The 16,091-nt window shown below is 33.6% G+C and overlaps 1 protein-coding gene across 1 annotated transcript in view; it reads left to right on the top strand.

Moving 5' to 3' along the window:
* Smp_120360 (helicase, putative) overlaps nt 1-15,648 on the top strand; it is a gene marked incomplete at its 5' end in the record, with an annotated part of 35,923 nt that extends 20,275 nt beyond the window's left edge. The window contains 9 exons of the mRNA XM_018792340.1: nt 426-560; nt 1,226-1,416; nt 3,364-3,465; nt 6,673-6,949; nt 10,258-10,430; nt 11,495-11,941; nt 12,444-12,866; nt 14,510-14,777; nt 15,515-15,648. Coding sequence (XP_018644107.1) covers nt 426-560; nt 1,226-1,416; nt 3,364-3,465; nt 6,673-6,949; nt 10,258-10,430; nt 11,495-11,941; nt 12,444-12,866; nt 14,510-14,777; nt 15,515-15,567 — 2,069 coding nt within the window. The 3' untranslated portion in view covers nt 15,568-15,648. The remainder of the gene's footprint in view (nt 1-425; nt 561-1,225; nt 1,417-3,363; nt 3,466-6,672; nt 6,950-10,257; nt 10,431-11,494; nt 11,942-12,443; nt 12,867-14,509; nt 14,778-15,514) is intronic.
* Between the last annotated feature and the right edge of the window lie 443 nt (nt 15,649-16,091).

Genomic DNA, 16,091 nt, shown 5'->3' with positions numbered 1-16,091 from the left:
TCCACTGCATATTATCTACAGGAGTTATGTTTACCAAATTTCACTAAGTGGGAACATTTTAAAGTTTTTTGTGTTCTAGTGTGTTTGTCAATTTAATATCAAATTGTTTCCTCTTTAGATTATTTTAATTGTATTATAGTTTGTGTACATCATCTTTTTCTCCGGTCGTTAGTGTTGGTATCTAGTATGTATGAGTTACTCTGGAATGTGCAGAACTTCATCTCAGAACTTCCCACAGTGTTGTGTCACTTGGGCCAATTTCTTCCAAAAAAGTCATGACTGTAACTAGTATTCTAAATACACTTTGCTGAATAGCTCAAGCATTTATGATACGTAGTTTCTGTGGTGTAGTCACTTAATACCTTAAGTTATCCAACCAGTAATTAGTTTTTATGTAACCACTTACTGTATGCGCTTTCTTTTAGGCTCTGAAAATAATGTCATTCAAATTGTTCGTTTGGTCAAACATCGCAGTCTGGAACCGATAATTGTATTTAGTTTCAGTAAAAAGGAGTGTGAAATCTATGCACTCCAATTAGCCAAATTTGATTTCACTACTGGTATGTTTATTTTTCCAAAATTTTTAGGTTGTAATCTAAGTCTTCCATGTAACTCCGATCCCAATATTCATAATTATTTTAGCAATGTTTCATGGATTAATATTAAAAAGTATTCATTGTTATATCCAGTGATATTAGACTTCTTTTTGTGTCTAGTCACCTTCATCGCCTTTTTACGCTAAGGTTTAGTAAATAAAGTTACCTCAATCTTCTCGTGTTGTCTTTACATCCTTGATGTTCCTCACCAAGTCTTGTTTACCAATGCTGAGACTATTTAGAAGGTCTATAACCCAGACAATTATTAGTGTAGCTCTGTAGAATAAAAGTTAGGGTTAACATCTGTTAATGTATCATAGCCGTATAAAGCATCTAGTCTGAAAGCATGTAACTTAATGTCTTGAAACACCTTATAATCCTGTACAGAATCAAAGTTACTTGTGATTTTGCTGTAGCTAGAAATTCTACGTCATATACCTTTATCGTTTTCATAATTTTTTCATATTTGATATCCCAACCTTGATTGTCCTTAGGTTTTCCAATGTTTTCAGTAACGTACAGTGGCACCTTTTATTTTTTCTTATGGTTTAATACTTCTAATCCTATCACCTTTATTATTTGTTGATTGACAAATTCTAAAATTATTGTTATCGGTTTCCCGCGTTTAGATGCAGAGAAAAAAGTCGTTGATGAAGTATTCCGCAATGCTATCGATGGTCTTTCACCTGAAGATCGCGCATTACCACAAGTTGAGAGTGTCTTACCATTGCTTAAACGTGGTATTGGCATACATCATGGTGGTCTTTTGCCTTTATTAAAGGAAACTATAGAAATATTATTTTCTGAGAATTTAATTAAAGTAAGCCTTCATTTTATATCTGTTTACACAGTTGTCTTACAACAACTGTATATATAGAGGGTGTATATTGGTATCATTCATATGTGTTACACTCTTTTAGTTTTATCATTAGCAAAAAAATCCAGTAGTCTCACACTTATCCTTAGTGTAGTAGTTTTTTACTATCGACACCTTACTCGTACTCTATTCTATTGATCGAGGTGACTAGTTCCTATTTTATATTCATCCAACAATCATCTGTTTCAGTCAACGTGCACTAATCACGGAATAATAAAGTATTGTGAACGGTTCAAGTTGCTAAGTGGTAATCTATTGGAAATTCATGAGTTATTGTCCGTTGATCTGAATTAGAATCCATGCATGCAAGCAAAAGTACGAAAACTTTACAATACCGGTTCCAGTACGTAGACTATGTGACAATCAGGCTGTAAGAGCTGATCTGATCAAAGCCTGTTTTCATGAATGTGTTAATCTATTTACTTGTTTCACGTTTGTATACGGCTGTCGATTGCTTTTTTTGTGACACCAGTAGAACAAGAGAAACTTGTTCAAATACGGTATGCCGATAGGTCCATATTGTACTAACCGTATATTATTGAATAAAGTCCTTAACAGAAATTGCTTTTTATTAATTGATATTTCTCTTATCTAATCTCATCTGTTTTTATTGTTAGATGAGATAAACTATATCTTTTCACTTTGGTATGCTTTTCATAAATGAATCACATTTCTCCACCTGTACTTATTTGACCTATAGTTTACAGAAACCGTTGATAAGTTTTGAAGATGAAGTCGCTCCTTATGTTCTGACGTTAATATAGTGATTGTCATGTATAAGTGAAACTGTTGGCACTATCTCTATTTAGAATTTTCCAGCAACATGTGTTTTACTGTTCTTATTAATATAGTCGGTCACAAGTAACTTGGATTCTGATAAATATTGGGATCGCTCCCGACTTGTACCATGTCGACACAAAGATGAAATAATCACAATGAATACCAAAGTGGTAGAAGTAGTAGTATCAATGGTAGTAAAAAAGATTAGACATAGAAGTATGTTTTGAGAAGAAAGGAAGAACTCGAATAACAATAGGTATAAAACAATTTTGAAACTTAAGATCTGTGAGAGGACAAAGAGTGAATACACCTTCGACATTATGACCTACTCATATCCGTCACCCAACGTCTATAATCATCGGTCGCGGTTGTGTGGACCACAACTAGATGATATGCTTCTTTCAACATGACTTAGATCCACAGTCAATGACTCCATAGGCTGCTGCCACTTTTCATCTGACTGTCCTTGGCTTTCTTTGAACCTACTTTTACATCAGCTAACATCTCCCAGCAAGTTAGGCGGTGGTTGAACATACGTAACACATGTCCCAAACACCTCAGTCGATGAAGATTCACAACTCTACCAATAGATTTGCCGCATTGTCTCGGCAACATATACGTACTCTCAAATTGGTTGTTCCACAAAAGACGGGCAATTCTTTAAAAACATATGTGATCAAAACCTGCAGCTTCACCATGTCTTCTACTTATAAAGGTCATGTTTCATGGCCATAAAATAATATAGGTCAGTGTAAAATGCTCTTTGGTTCACAGATGGATATCTCGCCTACACCATAAGTGGCGCAACCTGGCGAAAGCCAACCGAACCATCTAAATCCATGTCGTAAGATTATCAGGTTAATAAAATATATCATTACTGTAAATGTATGTTTCAAGCAATTTTTGGTAACTTATATTTACTCAATATAAGTGGTGTTATTAACTCGGAAACTTTAAGATTTCTGAGGAATCCTGAGTCAGCATCATGGTCTATTTACAAGTGAGTGGGTTTCTAAAGTCTACATTCACAATTACTTTGATAATTATTCTTTTCAATCATTTACTGTCAACCCTACATTTTTTTGCTTATTGTTTTATATGGATATTTAGTGTCTGTTTGCTACAGAAACATTTGCCATGGGTTTAAATATGCCTGCGAGAACGGTCCTATTCACCTCGGCTCGTAAATATGATGGACAGTCTTATCGTTGGGTACGTAGATACAATCTCTGACTATCTAATTCGATATTTGTCTGTTTTTGAATTTCTTGTAACAATAGAAAATCGATACTAACATATTCTCAAAAGACAAGAAGACCACAAAATCTGTTATTATGTGTGATTAAATTAGTTGTACCGAAGAAAATCTCATGCTCCATGACTATAATTTCCTCCAATTTTACTGGTTTACTTTTATGTTAAAATTTTTCTTACCTATACTAGAACATGTGATGGGCTGTGTAAAATTGAATTTCAAACAAAAGTATTGTGCAGATATTGGAGACAATCGTCTTTACAAACCAACTAGTTTATATATATATATATATAATCAAAACGAAATAATTTATCATTTCACATATTTAGTATACCTTATCTAAAACGCTTCTGTTTTTCTTTTTTCATTCTCTGATTCTTGATAAGTTTGGCAAAGTATAAAGGTCTGAGATAATAGTCAATTTCTAAGTTCATTCATAAACCACAGTGGTCTACATCGAGAGCCCGTAATTTTGGTTAAGGTTTGCTTTAAAATGTAAGCTACGAATAACATGCTTATATTTTTGTCTTTTTTTCTTTAAAGATGTACATATATTGTAGTATCGTGGTTCGTTAAACTCCGTACTTGGACCTCTTCAATAAATGCGACTGCCGTTAGTGTTACGATCACAAATCGAAACTCGTATCTTAAGAATACTCTAATTACCGGTTAAATTGTAGAGATTAAAATGATGAACATATCAATCAGTCTAACTATGTTTAGTCTGAGTAGCTGATAGAATCGTCCCGTGTTGTAAAAGTTAGCCTAAATTTTCTGGATTACTTCAGTTTCAGCGTTGATATAGTATCTAGTTGTTTATCCATAGTCGTATAAACAACACAAGATCGTTCAATATTCGTATGTAGCTCTGTATTTTCTGGATATTCATCATGTATTGTGTTAATTCTAGTTTTTGATTACCAGTGTCACCGTGTCGTCCCTTACGTTTGATCGAATTGCGAAACAATTATTGAAATAATAATGAAATACACTGTAATTTGTATCGCAAAGTGGATTAGTGGCTTTGTCGTTCGTACACTCTAATGCCAATTAATAGACTAGTTTTAAACACTACCTCATACCCAGTTTATGGATTCAGTACCAATAGTCTTCACATCTGATACATGGTTGAAAACCGAGTACATAAACCTATATTTGCTGAATAAGTTGCATCGTAAAGTTTAAACTGGTTTCTATCAAAGTGTAAATCAATGATTAGGAAGTTAGTAGTTCATTTTATACAGAGTGAATGTACTTTCTGATATTTATTCTCTGTTATCTACAACCATTAGTCCGTATTTAACTTTTCCCGTTGCTTCTGTTATATTAAACTGCTTTTAAATGTTACAACTTGATTTGATTCACAATTATATCAAATTCTACGTTAATAAAAAAAGTCAACCTCATTTCGTAATCACACAGTGTAATCTGTATGTTTGACTATTATTATTCTGTAATCTTCTGATCAAGTTTGTTACTTAACCACTTTTATCCAACTTGTACTACTTTAGTTTTCCAACGTCTTTATCTCCTATAAGAACATCAATTTATAATGCTCAGATAGACTGAATACCTTTGTTTTCCTGTATAAGGTTCCTATCATTTTGATTTTCTGTTTCTCTGTCAGATGAAAATTTTTTCGTATATCCATAACGTGTATTTTGTATAACAGTCTGCTCTATTCGATCATTGTTGTATAAGTGGACATACGAGAATGGAAAAGCAAAACACATGGTGATATCAAAATTTCACGTCAACTTATATTACCAGGTGATATTTTTATAAATGCAATAAAACTGCACAGTGATTGTTTGCATTTATAACACTCCAAGACATTACTTTCTATATTGTACAAATCAAATAATATCTAGATTTAGTTTCTTCCATACAAAGGGTTCAATACTTAAAGGACATAAAATAAAGTTGAGTCGACTCTGACCAATAATTTACTGAAGCAGTAAAATGTCCTGGGCAGGAGGATATTATAAGACTCCCATGTAAATAAATAAACCTGATTAAACTCAAAGGTTTGTGTATATCAAGCCTATCATGTTTATAAAAAATTCATAATTCCCATTACCAAGTTGTAAATCTAAAGTAAATAAAAATATTTTTAATGGCTGTTAGAATGTTATTAAGGTTTGTTGCTTAAAAACCACATTGCTACAACACCGATGGTATACTGTGATAAGAATTGCTTCCTCTGTTTAGAATTAAAGTGTTTGACTCTTTTATGGTCAAAACTAGATTCTTATGGATATCCATATTATACTGTCGATTCAAGATGAATAAGAAATCTTCCGATATCGAGTAGGTCCCAATGTAGTCTGTTTATGAATATTTATCATTCACAAAGAAAATACTGATATTATAATTTCCTCATATATATGGACCAAGCAATAATCCACTGAGCGAACGTAATAAGGTGAAATACATAGTGTATTGAACAGACATCATTATTAGGTTGTCTTAAAATACATTGGCTTTTGAATGTAGTAGTCACAGTCTATTTATGCACTATACTTTATTTCCATTCTTATCAGATATTTCTTGTTGAAACGAAGTTTTCATACTGAGAATCCACTTTGACCTTTTCTGGTGACCACGATTATATCTTAACACTTGAATGAATATACGTTACTTGTTACTGTATTTTTCCTGACAGTTGATATCAGCTGTTTTCCCAATGGAGGTATTTGAATAACGGCTATTTCCTGGGTGACTTCTACTCTTAAACATCATCATCATGAAAATAATTATTTCAAATTATTTGAAAGCATGTTGTTATATTTATCTGGAATCAATTATGAATAAACATTATAACTGTAGAGGTTACAGATGTGTGGAATTTCAATGAACATTCATGTCTTGTATGGTTGACTGATTACTCTGTGATATTGTTACCGGTAAAAAAAATGGGGGAAAGGTTCAAAGCTTATGGAAGTTAGAGGCGAATTAAATGACCTACAGGATATCGAGTTTGTTTCTTTTTATATGGACATCATGGGCATATACTCTACAGCAAACAATGTAATATGCATCAGCTCTTCAGTACGTTAATTTTCACTAGCTATTTTATTGATACTGATTAATTGTAAAAGCCATTGTTCAAAAGATATTAGTACCTTTAAAACTAAAATTTTATTATTAATTATTTCATATAGATAACATCAGGTGAATATATTCAAATGTCCGGTCGTGCTGGTCGTCGTGGTAAAGATGATAGTGGTACTGTAATTCTAATGGTTGATGAAAGGATGACCAGTGAATTAGCTCATCAAATTATGATGGGTCCACCACCCCCACTGAATTCAGCTTTTCATATCACCTATAATATGCTATTAAATTTATTGCGTGTTGAAGAAATTAATCCAGAATACATGATGGAGAGAAGCTTTTGCCAATTCCAAAATTTCTCCAGTCTTCCTAACATGTATAAAGGTAGTGTTGATTTGATTGGAAATTTCAAGTAGAATCCCAGTTTTATTTGGATAGGTTTACGAGTACTTTATACATACACACTCATACCCTTATTCCATAAAAAACTTTTTGAACTATGAGTAGTAAAGCAATTCATTCTGTTTTGTGTCGGGATGTCTCCCGGTGAACTCTAAGCTCTGAAAGAACCGAAGACATTCCATCCAGTCATCGTTGAGAAAAACATTCCAAAGTCTCGACGTGTAGCTTCTCGATTGAACAAATTCTAGAAACCACTGCATGAGGATTGGCTAATTATAATAATGGTTTCGTTTTTACTAGAAACTATAAATACCCGTTTTTGTACCATTTTTGACACTGGTTAGAATAATATTTCTTTCCACTCGCCTTCTGTCTTCTTACTTGTGACTTAAAGGGTTCGAGCATTCGAGTGCTCAAGTTGTACGCGGTATATCAAAAATTCAAGTTCTAGATATAGCATTTCTAGTTTGATTTACAAGTGTCACAGTAAGCATTTCATTGATCTATCCCCTATTTTCATGCTGGTGATTTAATTATTCGAAATTTCCTTCGAAAATCTCTATTATGTTTGATTTTTAAAGAGAAGACTGTAACTTTCTTGTTAGTTTTGTATAATTGCCATTAATTTTCATATTGCAAACAATAACCGTTACCACTAATTTCGTTTCAGGCCTCTAAACAACTTATCAGTTCCTCTTCTTCCTGTCATATATCATCAAATATCTCCCAAAGTTTTTTAAATATTTCTACTGTGAATCCCTATGGACAATTAATTTTTGGCTATCACTGATAAGCTTAATATTCTAAATTAAGCGTAGGAAGTAGCTACCTTCTAATGCACATATGCATAATTTGGTAGGAACTTGTAATCGAACTCACTGATTACCGACACACATACTTTCGTTTGTCACACTGAGTGTACACTATCTTAACCCCAAAATAAGTTGATAAATATTGAATTATAGATCAAGTACATTATATTTACAAGTCCCCCTGTAGCCCTTCTAGAGTTACTCCCGGTCTCAAGCCCGAGTTAAGCAGGAAAGTTGGGCATGGAGTTAGCGACCCCATCTCGTAGAAAGCTAAGTCGCTAAAAAAAACGCTAACCAGAAAAAATAATTCAAACCATTTTAACTCTGCCCTCCAAGTTCAAGGCAGAATTATGACGCCTTATGATGGAAGCCGAGATTCTTCGGAAGTCACAAGGCTGATGCCCCTTCTAACAACCAGAGCAACAATTTTTTTAAGTACATGGAATGTCCGGACAATGTGGGAGACCGGGAAGACTAGTCAAATAGCAACGGAAAGGAGGGGATACAAATTAGCAGTACTTGGAATCAGTGAAACCCATCGAACTCAAGCTGGACAGCAAAGGCTAGATACGGGAGAGACGCTTCTGTACTCCGATCACGAAGAGGAAAATGCTCCACACACTAATAGAGTCGCTCTAGTGCTGTCCAGAGAAGCACGAAATGCACTTGTAGGATGGGAATCTCATGGATCCAGAATTATCAAATCATCATTCAAAACAAAGAAGGAGGAGATCACAGTGAATGTTATCCAATATTACGCACCCACCAATGATAGCAACGATGACAATAAAGATCAGTTCTACTCGAGAACATTACGGAAACTCCTTCGACACTATGGAGTTCCTGAGAAGATTGTCAACATTATCCAGAACTCATACGATGGACTACAGTGGAAAGTCGTGCATGGAGGACAGCTGAAAGATGCAGTAAGGACCGAAGTCAGACAAGGCTGTTTACTCCCTCCCTTCTTCTTTCTTCTGGTGATTAACTGGATTATGAAGACCTCGACATCGGAGGGAAAGCACAGAATACAAAGGACATCTCAAAATCAATTGGACGATTTGGACTTCGCAGATGACTTAACCCTCCTATCCTATACACACGAACAAATACAGACGAAGACAGCAAATGTAGCAGCAGCCTCTGCATCAATAGGCCTCAACATACACAAAGGGAAAAGGCAAGAATCTCAGATACAACACAGAGAACACCAACCCAGTCACACTTGATGGGGAAACTCTGGAAGATATAGAAACATTCACGTACCTGGGAAGCGTCATTGATGAACAAGGAGGATCGGATGCAGATGTAAAGGCGAGGATTGGTAAAGTAAGGACCGAATTTCTACAATTGAAGAACATATGAAACTCAAAGCAACTGTCAACTAATTTCAAAGTGAGAATCTTCAGTACGAACGTCAAGACAGTCCTACTGTATGGAGCTGAAACGTGGAGAACTACTACGACCATCATCAGGAAGGTACAAGTATTTATAAACAGTTGTCTACGCAAAACACTCAACATCCATTGGCCGGATACTATCAAGCACAGCGTTTTATGGGAGAGGACAAACCAGCTTCCAGCTGAAGAGGAAATTATGAAAAGACGTTGGAAGTGGATCGGACATACATTAAGGAAATCACCAATGTGCATTACAAGGCAGTCCCTAACTTGGAATCCTGAAGGGAAGTGGAAAAGAGGAAGGCCAAAGAACACATTACGCCGGGAAATAGAAGCAGATATGAAGAGGATGAATCACAACTGGAAAGGATTTCCCAGGATAGGGTTGGATGGAGAGTGCTGGTGAGCGGCCTATGCTCCTCCATGAGGGGTAACAGGCGTAAGTCATACTTTTACAAACTTACTTTAAAAAGACTTTTTAATGAAACGTAACATTTTAAAGAATTTAATATAAAGTTGCTAACAGTTTCAAATTGACATTGTACTTATCTGTCTTCTCAAGTGAGATTACTTTTCCTATTTTCCTACCTGATTGAATCATCTCTTCCTTAATAACTTTGTTCATCAAACCAATGTATTTTTCCAAGTAATATAAGCTGGTTTTTACTATGTTATAGTCTTGTTGCTCACAGTATGGATTGACAGAGTAGTTAAAATAGACAGTTCAGACTACTATCGTGGCGAATACTGTTAGTCAATTTAAACGGATTTTCTGTTATATGGAATAACACCTGTCTGATACCTTTACTTAAGGAAATTTATCAGTATTCCGAAAGTTATATCATTTACTTCGTACTTCGTATCTTATTTACTATAGTAGACTCAAAGAATAATATCAGGTTATCGAGTGATTTGTAATTACTACTACAAAATGGTTACCAAATATTCAAATTTACATAATCACTAATGAATGTTGCGATCCCTTACCTCTCTCATTAGTTAATTCTTCACCACCATATTTCAATGAAGCTTATTTCAAAATGTAGTCTTCAAAAGTATTCATTTTGCTTACTTTTAGAATTGAATGAATTACGTGCCACTTATGCATCAACTGTTGTTGACGATGAAGAATCCGTCGAGTCCTATCATCAAATTCAATTATGCTTCGATGAACTAGTTGGACAGCAGTGGCAGTATATAAGACGTCCTCAGTACATAGTACCTTTTCTTCAACCAGGTCGTCTTGTTAAAGTAAGCATGGATATATATATATATATATATATATATATATATATCACTGTCAAAGTAGTACTTTAGGTTGAATATAAATAATTCCAAGTAGACTAACTACAGACAGTAAAATAATCCCATGAAGTTGTCATTAAACATTAATTAAAACTGCTGTGGTCATCAGTACCAAGATAATTAAATTAACCAATAAATCATATGTAGCTATTAGGCTGGGCGATATAACACCAGTACTCCATATTTAATGTTATATTTTCTATTTAGTAAATCCGTGAGATGTTTTTTCGTATACTGCAAGAAATGTTTTGCAACTTTACAAAATGAATATTCTCCCAGAACCGTGTATCAATTGATGTCACTCTGATCAGAAGTCATTAAATCTTTTTATTCTCAGTTACGTACGTATATGTGAGGAATCCTTTAGGAATGGTATTTCCAGATTTCATTACACATAGTTTCTTATCATAAATGACAGTTTTTAACTAGATTTAAATAGTGATATAATTAAGACGATAGTTTACTTTCAATAAATTAGTCTCAGAGTACACTGATTCTAATGTCTCATCATGAATGGGTGTGTGGTATTTACTGAAAAGTGGTGTTATGTATGTGCTTTGATTTATTTTAATTTCTCCACGGGTTTTATTTTAGATGTTTAGAGGTCACTGACAAGAAAATCTGATGTTTCGTCAGTTAGTATTCATTGAAAGAGTAATCTTAAAAAATTGTATAGCACTCTGATAGTTCGTTGTGCATCGAATATATCTGTGTGATTTTTAGTCATTTATTCAAGTCAAATGTAGATTGTTATGAGGAGATCCGTTTTCAAAATATAACAAATTTATTTACAATGACTAATTTTTTTTAGATATATGCATCTTAGGATAATTAGCAATGATTAAAGCTTTTAACCTGATTCACTCTGGTACCATTTCTAATATTCTAGTCTTAAGTTAATGTGCCCAAGGTTATTCTTAGAGTTTATAATAATAATGATCAAAGATCTAAGTATTCTTTACGTCTGTATATTTCTTTTGTCATATTTCTATTTATCTCTTCTGTAATAGATTGTTGTTCAATCCATCTCGTATGGATGGGGAGCTGTGATCAATCTGAAAAAACGTCAACGTAAAGATAGATCATCTACGCCTGAATCATTTTATATACTTGATTGTTTATTATGCAACAATCCATCTAGATCGGATTCAGATGAATCTGGTTCTGATGTACCTAGTGGAAATCCAGTAGATAACTTGGGAATTACAAATTCAGTAACTCCTACTGGTAGTGATACATTACCGATGGCTGAGATTATACCTGTACGATTGGATTGTGTTGTTGGTATTAGTGCTGTACGTTTAGTTGTCCCAAATGATCTTCGTTCAAAAGAGGCTAGACAAGGTGTTTTAAATGCAATAGAAAAGGTGAAAGTACGTATGGGTGGTAGTTTGCCAGTTTTAGATCCTATTGCAGATATGCACATTAGTGATCCACGATTTCTGGAAATAAACGAGGTAAATATAAAGAAATGTGTAGGTTTAAAACTTCATTTTTTTAATTTTGAAGCTAGTTTTTTTACGGACTACCATCGGCTGGAAAAGTAGTATCGAAACTAGGAAGTACTGTGTAGCTGCATCGTCCTTTGGCGCTCATCAGTAATGGGCACTAATCTTTACACTAGCTTAGAATTACTTTGAAAAAGCTGGACAGCTTAGGCACATTGATTGTTAATCTGAGCCCTGTCGATATCTAAACACTTCCCGGCTGGGGTTCTTATTATAACCCTAGTTTATGGTCATAGACGTTGAGTAATTTTCTAAGTCTCACTAGTTAAATTTCACTCATCCTCAATCGTCCATTAAATTTTGATTTATTGTATATTCACATTCTTTGATCCGATTTATTCCCGTTGATTACATGTTTTTGTAAGCGGGTCTGTATTTAATATTCTAATCTGCATACAAATCTGAGTAATACATTACCTCACAACCTTGTGAATTCTTTTTTTTTAAATAGAAAGTTACTGCTTTTCAAGAGAGATTACAGCATCATTGGCTTCATGATGACCCACGTCTTTCAGAACTTTCAAAAGTTTATAGAAAGAAAGAGCAACTTCGCAAACGTATCGATGCTCTTACAGCTAATTTGAATAGTAAAGTTTCTTTAATTCAACTGGAAGAACTATCGGCTCGTAAACGTGTATTAAGACGATTAAATTTCGTTTCCGAATATGATGTAATCGAATTAAAGGGTTGTGTAGCCTGTGAAATCACCTCAGCAGATGAGTTATTATTAACAGAACTTTTATTTGATGGAGTATTCAATAGACTGTCATCTGAACATATTGCAGCATTACTTTCTTGTTTTGTATTTGAGGAGAGAGCTTCTGAAATGCCTAAATTAACTAAAGAGTTATCTGATGCTTTGCGTACATTACAAGTAAGTCGTTGTAAATCATATTCTTGATACTTTTATATATATCGTTAGTAAGTGCTTAGTGCTAAGAATTTTTAAAATCAGATGAGATAGTTGTCAAAACTTTTCGTGAATTTCATTTATTTTTCACTTGTTGGCTCATTATGAAATCTTTTTAGATTATCATCAGTAGTAATTGATTCAGCTTCCAACCAATACGTTTCAAACTCGAATCCCATCTCATCGGCTTGATTTGGATAGCTGGGTAGTATCACTAGCCCTCATATAAACAGTCTGACTCAAAGCTAATTACGTAAATATATGCTTTTTAATAAATCTACAATATTACATCTAAATAGTCGAAATCTATCTATCATACTGATTATCAATCATTATGAATTTCAACATCACTCGTACTTCTTTCAGAGACTGAAATAAGCACCAAAGTTATGGTTGGAATGGAATCTGTAAGCTTTTAAATGTGTTCAGATATAATCCACTATTTTCCAGTTAATTAACCTACTTTTCACACTTTTTTCTCTTAAGATTTATCTAAATTTTAATCGTTAAACACAGAGATGTTGGCTTCCAAGCTATCATAAAAAGTATGTACTATTGCTGATAACGTTAAAATCGGGCTTCTAAATAACTATATGAACAACACGATTTTAAATGCATGAGCTGATTCAATTTAAAATATCGAAAATTAGTTCACCGTAGAGTTGTCTTTTCAGCGTATTTATTTTCAAAACTGTATTTAGACTAGCTCCTAGAACAAGTCGAGTAACACATGTAAAACCACTAGTAATAACTTAACGGGATCTCAACTTCTCAAACTTATAAGGTTATTCAGCATTTCTGTGTCAACTAAGCCGATCTTTCACCATGTCAACTGACCATCTTTACTACCTGATTTCCATCATTTCCTTCAATATAACTGTAATTTACTTTAATGTCTTACATTTTGTAATAAACACTTGACTCCTCATCTTTATATTTAAAGTTTAACACCCAGTTTACTTGCACCTGTAGAGTTAGTGTAATAAAGCACCGTTTACGAGCAATAGCTTATTGGTTAAAGCACGCTACTTGTTACCACTAGACTATGTTAAAATCACCTTCCTCCTACTTCACTTTCGAGATACAGTTATTGTCACGATTCCATGCTCAAAAACTAACTGGATATCATCATCACTGGTTGTTGTTCATTGCTTTTTATATATAATTATTTGTAGTTAGAAATAAGCTATGTATACATAGTAACTCAACTACTTAACATGTACTTAGTCATGCACCACATAACTTGATCCCGATTTTTCATTAAGTCTGCTTTTCTTATTAAATTACATCTTCCACAAATTCCAAAGTTTAAACTGTAACTGTCTCTCTATATAATTAAGATACTTTGCTGGTGGGATAATTGTTCCAGTATTTCAAAAATATGCCAACTATAACTCACTAACCTTATATAAATTAGTGTTTCTCTCGATATCCATGAGAGATATTAAATTGCGTTTGGGCGAAATTTTGAATTCATTTCTTAATGAATCTATGTAAAATCCAGAGGAAAATTACACGTTGTTCGATTTCGTTTTTATGGTTATAAAAAGTATGGTTTGTTCGTTTTACTTTTCATCTCGATTAATTTAATATCTATTTGTACACAGGATACAGCCAGACGTATTGCACGTATTAGTAACGAATGTCGTCTCCCAGTTGATGAAGATAATTACGTGGATTCATTTAAACCTCATTTAATGGATCTTGTTGATGCATGGACAAGAGGAGCATCCTTTGCTAGCGTTTGTTCTATGACAGACTTGTTCGAAGGCACAATTATTCGTACATTAAGATTACTTGAAGAGTTATTACGTCAAATGGCTAATGCAGCTAGAACAATTGGTAGCAATGTTTTGGAAAAGAAATTTGTTGAGGGTTAGTAGTTACTATGTCTTTATTTTATTGCTTAATATGACGTATGAAGTAGTGTATTGAGTAGTGTCGGCTACATAAGTTCTGGATGTATTGAACCCATTTTTAGTGTAAGAAAAATTGAAAATATTCACAGTTGTGGCGCTAGTGATGCATGATATTTGCCAAAATCATTTGGACGTTTCAACTCGGTTGTGATTTCTTTTAACGAAACCTCTGTCTTTAAACATGGGAAAAACATCGAATCTAGTAACTGCACTCAAAGTTATACATTTACGTCTTTAATAAGCAGCACCATCGCGGGAAATTCTATAGTGTTATTTACTTGACTCATTTGGGGTAAATATTTCTTATTTTATTCTTTTGACTTATTACATGTGTAGGGTTATTGTGTACTTTTTGTGATATATATATATATATAACCTAAATAAGAACAAAAGATCCTTTAAGACATAGTTTGCTTTTTTATCTAATTGGTTGTAGACTTTGTTGACTTATGTTTAATTTGACTTGAATAATAGGAAAACGTGATGTGATCTTGTTTTCTCTCTCTCCAAATATCCGTCTACTATGATAAAGTGCGTGAAAATGAAGGATATTCGAAATCATACGTATGAATTGTCTCTAACGACTACTTTTTCGTAATGTAATCTAGTAAAAGACTTTTACCCTGATTGTTTTCAGCATATTTTCGCTTTTTGAGATTATGATTTTCTGCATTTATCTCCTTTTTGTTTTAGCTATCGAAAAAATCAAACGGGATATTGTTTTTGCAGCTAGTCTTTATCTTTGACCAATGGTGTTTACTGCATACATTATTTCTAAAGATTCTTTGTGCTTTTTTAATCACAATACATATACATATATGTTGTGCATGGCACGTCTTCTGATTATTAATAGTCTACCTAATTAGTTGACACATAGTTTTACCAGTATAATCTATCATGTTGTTTCGGATAATTTCTAACACTTGTGTAAATTTGTAACTAGGTTGGTGCGAAAGTGTTACGAAATCACATGTCGAACTTGTAACACTTCAGTGACCTCCAGATGAATTCAAATATTTATTACTTGGTATTAAAATCTTGGGCTGTAACTCAGTTGATTATTTCTCAACTTTTCAGCATTAGCTTGAATATATTAATAAGTTAAAGCAAAATAATAATCTGAAAGACAGTCATGACATTCTCAAGAAAGTTGACAAACCAGTACTACTTCAAATCCAATTGATCTTCTGAACATGATTAGTGACGGTAAGGTAAAAAACTTTGTTTAGTAAGGCTATTCGAACCTCACTGAGTGTAGCTGATTGTGCTA

Source organism: Schistosoma mansoni, assembly GCF_000237925.1.
Source record: "Schistosoma mansoni, WGS project CABG00000000 data, supercontig 0351, strain Puerto Rico, whole genome shotgun sequence".
Classification (NCBI taxonomy): Eukaryota; Metazoa; Platyhelminthes; class Trematoda; order Strigeidida; family Schistosomatidae; genus Schistosoma; species Schistosoma mansoni.
This window is presented reverse-complemented; position numbering and strand designations above follow the sequence as displayed.